General features: G+C 39.1%; 1 protein-coding gene across 2 annotated transcripts; it reads right to left on the bottom strand.

The window, feature by feature from the left end:
* Positions 1–2,289: 2,289 nt before the first annotated feature.
* Positions 2,290–5,516, bottom strand: LOC108346112 (DNA excision repair protein ERCC-1). Of its 2 annotated transcripts, none has more exons than XM_052874652.1 (9): positions 5,206–5,516; positions 4,988–5,105; positions 4,690–4,793; positions 4,269–4,368; positions 4,048–4,124; positions 3,487–3,586; positions 3,263–3,334; positions 3,100–3,168; positions 2,290–2,961 (listed from the first exon to the last, which is right to left on the bottom strand). In XM_052874652.1, exons 1-9 carry the CDS (start codon positions 5,415–5,417, stop codon positions 2,647–2,649), a joined length of 1,167 nt encoding a protein of 388 aa, XP_052730612.1. In that variant the 5' UTR covers positions 5,418–5,516; the 3' UTR covers positions 2,290–2,646. The 2 variants fall into 2 exon arrangements, with proteins under 2 accessions (XP_052730612.1, XP_017440585.1); XM_017585096.2 differs by having other exon boundaries at positions 4,973–5,105; positions 5,206–5,512.
* Between the last annotated feature and the right edge of the window lie 413 nt (positions 5,517–5,929).

The raw sequence follows: 5,929 nt of genomic DNA, 5'->3' as shown, positions 1-5,929 counted from the left end.
TGCTCTTTTCTTCTTCCACTTTCAGATCTACGGAAGGACACTCTACGTTGCTTACCTGCTAGGCAGTCTTCACATAATTCAAGTGGTTGTCCTTTTATACTTTGGAGATGATCTTTTGCGAGGATCTCTAATCCCTTCTCGCTCATGTGGCCCAGTCTTTTGTGCCACAACTCCTTACTTTCTTCTTGAGCAACATTCGTCTCTCCTTTGTATATTTTTCCTTGCATGCAGTACAAGGAGCCTTCCTTCTTGCCTTGAGCAACAATAAGGCTTCCTTGACAGAGTTTCCATCTTCCATCGCTGAATTGGTTGTTCATTCCAGCATCATCTAGCTTACCGACTGAGATAAGGTTTAGACGTATCTCTGGTACATGTCTTACCTCCTTCAGCACAAGTTTGTTTCCATTTTGTGTCGTCAAAGTCACTTCTCCTATGCCCACAATTTTGCTTGTGACATGATTACCCATCTTCACTGTTCCAAAGTCTCCTTTTTGATAGGATGAGAAGAATCCCTCATGAGGAGTAACATGGAAAGATGTTCCGGTATCTACTATCCAAGTGCAGTCATCAAAAGCAATATTTAGATAGTTTACCTCAGTGATAAGGAACACATTCTCATCATTTGATACCACCGCTGTTGTGGTCTTTTCCTCCAACTTCTTTTTGGGATCTACCACATCAGGGTGTACAGTTCCATTCTTCTGATCTCTCTTCAGGAATCTACATTATGGCTTCTTGTGACCATCTTTTCCACAATAAAAGCATGTCAGACCTTTGGAACGAGACTTGAATCTTCCTCGTGACTTTTCACGTTTTCCTTTGCTTCTATTTTCACTCCTTCCTCTATTCTCAACAACATTGGCTTCTGAGTGACTACTCGATCCCCTTTCTTTCCTTATGGATTCTTCATTCAGTAAACTGTTTGTGATGTTATCCAGACTGAGCTTTCCATCTGGTGCTGAGTTACTGAGAGTGACTACCAACGTGTCTCAACTCTCCGGTAGAGAACTAAGAAGTAAAAGAGCTTGTAACTCGTCATCAATCTTCATATTCGCCTTCATTAGTTGGTTCACAATACCTTTGAAGGTGTTGAGATGCTCGATCATATTCTGGTCGTCAGAATACTCCAACTTTACGAGTCGCCTGACTAGGTGAGCTTTATTTCTGGGAGTCTTCTTTTGAATCATTGATTCAAGCTTTGTCCATAACTCATATGCATTGGTATAAGTCGATACATGCTCGAAGAGACTTCTGTCGATGTATTTCCGAATCATAGCCACTGCTTTACGATTCAGAATCTCCCAGTCTTTTTCGATCTTCCCTTCCGGAATTTCCAGATTTGTGATCGGCTTATACAAATCCTTGCAGTATAGATGATCTTCCATCATCGGCTTCCAGTAGGAGTAATTATCCGCAGTTAGCTTGAACATGTCTCCTTCCATCTTGAGTTTTACAGGATTCTGACTTTTTCGAACCAGTAGCTCTGATACCACTGTTGGGAAACAGCGGTATTTGTTCCCTCCTCTGTGAACCCCAAAATGGGCACTATGTGGAAGCGTAAAAATGAAAGCGTAGGAAAAGAGAAAATTAACACTGGAAATTTTAACGTGGAAAATTCTCTCGGAAAAAACCATGGGACCTAGTCCAGAAAAATATCTCCACTATAAAAATAGGATTACAGTGTTTCTCTCACTCTCTGAGGATCTCTCAATAAATCTCACCCTCTCGGATGGTATACAAAACTCTCACTTTCACACTCACAGTATCTTCTATTGTACTGTGTCTACACCTCTCGGTATTTCTCTCACACACAAAAAACTCTATTTCTCTCCTTCACCGTGGCTCTCTTTTCTTCACGGTGGTATTCTCCTTCTCTGTGTTGGTGTGTTGCACGCTGCTTTGCTTCTCAATTTATGGAAGTGAGAAAGCCAAAACAAACAAAATGGTTGTTGAGGTGGTGAGCTGAATTTACGGAAAAGCAAGCAAAGTGGAAGACATTTTGGTGCATTATTTTGCTGATGGGGAACAATGACTCCTGCATTTCATAGTGGAATGGGTCCCAATATTTGTTTTATTCCAACAATAGGTTAGCTGACTGAAACATTAAACAACAAATCCAAAGTGGTGTCAGAGTCAAGAAAATAAGTTAGACATAACGTAGAAAGTACCTCGTAAATGGGGAAACACTTATCTCAACAACCGAAAATCCAATCTTCCCTATATTTGTTGTTATACCCCAACGGGGTTTCAGAAATAAGCTACATCTTGTACAAACATTGGACAAAAAAATTCCTAAATGGTTTGAGAATCTAGAATAGAAGGTAGAAACAATGTACAAAAGTGAGAATATCTCTTAAACAGGGAAAATTCATCTCAACAATCAAAAATCCAATCTTCCCACCGGTCTTTTTCTCTTCCTTCCCATTTGATTAAAGACTCCTAACCTCCTACAAGTTCAGCTGCCATATTATAACAATTACCTCTTCACTTGTTACAAGTGTTTCCCCATTACAGTCCCAAAAGAGTCTCCATGGCTTCACATGCATAGACATAATAACTGAAGCCTCTAAATATCATAAGATTACGCTCAAGGGTAAATTATTGAACAACCAGTGAAAAACATCATGGTAATTTTTCAGCTTCTGATTATTTGAAAGCATCCGATTCTCCTTTTTCCTCCACTTGTGAAGTTTCTTTCCTCTTTCCAACTCTATCCGAATATTTGGCAAAAGCTGCAGAAAGGGCAGACTTGACAGTAACTTCAGGTTCTTTCTTCCTTCGTTTGCTCACATCGTCTACATCGTCTTGCTTGTCTTCAATCAAGGAGGAAGATTCAGTATTGTTCCTGATCGATGAGCCTGGACTAACTGGCTCATGTTGAACAGAAGTATCTGGAATGGCCTGCCGGCTTGAGTCCACCCGTTTGAAAGGTTCATGAAAAGTGTCAAACAAGCGCTTGACCTGTCAACAGGAAGATTCAGATTTTTTTGGTTAATATAAGTGATCAATGGCTCAAGACCATTCACCAATGCTACAAAAAAATGTGCAACTGCAAATCATTGTTCCATTGCAGTTTCATTACTAGTAAAATTAATATACCTTGCGCTCTCCTATGCCAGGGCAACGAGCTAGATCTTCCATAGATGCGCCCATAATGTTAGAAAGAGACTGAAAAGACAAGAAAATAGCTTCATGAAAATGCTTTTGTGAATTAAATCAATCAAACTGTGTCTCTGCGTGCAGTAAAAGCCAGCATACGTACCCCAAATGTGGTACCAAGGGTGACAACATCAGTCTTGTTAACATGCCGTACTGTTGTAAGGGCATGTGTTAGCTACAGTTGAAAACGAAACAGTTTCAGCACAATTGATGGCCAAGCATAGAATGTAATCAATTTACGAACTGCATCCTTTATAATTTACTTTTGAAAGTATTAAATGAAACCCATAAAAATTAGCAAACAGAAAAGAAGAAATATAATCATACCCGTGATAGATAATCTGTATCCATTTGGCCTTGAATAATGTCTGCAGGCTTGTTTTCATAGACTTTTATGGTCTCCAAGTACCGGCCACATTCCTCCAGACTATAACAACAACAGTACAACGGAATCACATAAAACCAATTAGACAGGTAAGAGAAGGGAAATCTTGCCAGATGCTACTACAGATATTGAAACTCACATGCATGTTGATGCTACATTAATCTCAAGCTCCTTTATATGGAAGAAATTCTGCTAAACCAAAAGCTCGGAAAGAAACTACGATAAGCATTTCTCCTTCCAAGGTGTATGTATTAATTGAGTCACAAAAAAACAGTTGGAAAATAGATAGTCACATTAACATGCTTCATTAAGTTGCAACCACAAAATTTTTTCCTTAACAAGAAATTTTGGTTGCATGTTAAATTTTCTACTCAGTTTAATAACAAGTTCACGAGAGTGTAGTAGATAATAGCAGCAGACTCATGCTCCTGAGAGGAAAGGAAAAAAATTTATATCTTCAGTATGCATACTTCACAATCAGTTAAAAGTAAAGTCAATTGCACCTCCATCCACATAGGAGCGTACAGTCGTGAAGCAAAGCTGTTTTTGTAACTTCAAGTAGAGGCTTTATTACATCTTCCTGCAATCAACAAGAAAACAACAGACAAATGTCACTTTCTCTGTATAGATATCAGAACAGGTATAGTTAATTATAAATTTCTAGATAGATCACTGTAAACATAAACTAAAATAGATGCTATAGAAGTTTGAATGAGTGCCTGACCACATCAACATGGCATAAAACCACACGAAGCTTGAAATTCTTCTGCAACTCCCTAATTCTATAATACAAGTAGTCTGGATGCAGAAGATGATACCGAAGACTGCATTAAACCATCCAACTAAGTTAAGTCGATGCCAAAAACATAGAACTATAATGAATCCAAATAGTAGAGGAATAACAACTTGTAAGATATTGAAGTGACCATGCAGGTAACAAGGAATCTAGAATAAAAACAACCCCACAAGCACAATGATGAACATGCAATTATCCCACGAAACGCCACAGTAACACTACTGGGCCTGCATCAGGATATCCAGTGTTGATTGACGATTTGATGTGCATTTTCATGGCGTTGACACTGACGACAGCAAGTGCGCAACAAACATACTCTAGAACATCTAAATTCAGAAGAGAAAATAACCTGAGATAAAGAGCACAGGAGCTTTGGCCCAGCATGTAGTCACAAACAACATCGGCAAACGCCCATCTAACGTTCCTAATGTGTTTGAGCAAGGGGTTTCCCTTCTACAAAACGGAAAAAAAAAATCACTTCAAGACACTAATAATACAAGAAACACGTTGACAAAATAATCTCGTAAGATTATGCACGAAAAAAAAAAGATAATACAAGAATTTAATTAGAATGCACTAAAATCATAGCGATTGTCGTAGTTTTACGATAACAATTTTAAAAGGCATTCGACCTGTCTGTGGCTCACAAGAATTGAATTGCGATTTTGAGAGGCCTGAGAGGAGGGTAACTTTGATGAAGATGCAGCAGCAGCAGCGGAAGACGGTGTGGAGGTTGAAGATGGAGCGTCCGATTGAGCAAATTCCCTAATGAACAAAACAATTAACAGAATGAACAGATAAAATAATAACCGTTACGGTGATAATGAGTAAAGAATTAAGATGCAGAAATTTCAAGCGTGTATACCTGGGTTGCGGAGGAGCAGGAGGAGGAGGAGCGTAGAACTCGGAGGATTTGACGAAGGCGAAAGATTGGGAAAAGGATTGGGAGGGAAGAAAGAGAGACGGTGGAGTAGATTTCGCCTGTGAACTTTCAACCACTTCCTGATAAGAAGGTATTCTTATCGCCACGGAGCTCTTCTTCTGCTTTCCATCACTGTTTTTCTCTTCTTCCTCCATCTGCTTCTGTATCTTTCTACTTTCTCCGATGCACCTTCAATTCGCGCGAATTTCCTCCAACTTGTTTTTCACGGTCCTCTTGGCAAATGCGGCGTGCGAGTGTCATCTGGGCTTGGGCTTGGGCTTGTTCAAGCTCCTGTTCATTCTTCTGTCACCAATTAAACGGTGGATTGTAAAATTTTAAATATTCCATACGAAACCATGGGGTATTAAAAGAAAGAGCCAAGATTGGGCCTTTTAAAAAGAAAGAAATGGGGTATTGCTCCCTCCACCACCACACCTTTCTCCTTCCACCTCCCATTTACTATTTTGTTCCTAAGTAAAATTTTATTTTTAGGGTTATTATTTTTTAATTTTACCCATTCACAACTTATTCCACTAATAACCTATTCTAGTCTTCTGTATTTTAACATTATATTTCTTCCTCTCTTTCTTTCGTCGCTGTGAGATACTACAAGTTGCAAAAGTTGGTGGTGTTGGAAAGAATTATCAAGCAGTCTCCCTCTCGTGAT

The sequence above is a fragment of the Vigna angularis genome, chromosome 3 (genome assembly GCF_016808095.1).
Source record: "Vigna angularis cultivar LongXiaoDou No.4 chromosome 3, ASM1680809v1, whole genome shotgun sequence".
Taxonomy (NCBI): domain Eukaryota; kingdom Viridiplantae; phylum Streptophyta; class Magnoliopsida; order Fabales; family Fabaceae; genus Vigna; species Vigna angularis.
Note: the sequence above shows the minus strand (reverse complement) of the source record. Positions and strands in the feature narration are given on the sequence as shown.

Excerpts from the sequence above, each read along its gene's own strand:
- LOC108346112 (XM_017585096.2), bottom strand. The coding sequence starts at position 5,417 with ATGGAGGAAGAAGAGAAAAACAGTGATGGAAAGCAGAAGAAGAGCTCC. Across the intron at positions 3,335-3,486 it reads ATACAGATTATCTATCACGG|CTAACACATGCCCTTACAAC; the intron begins GTATGATTATAT and ends TTTCAACTGTAG. Across the intron at positions 2,962-3,099 it reads CTGGCATAGGAGAGCGCAAG|GTCAAGCGCTTGTTTGACAC; the intron begins GTATATTAATTT and ends TCCTGTTGACAG.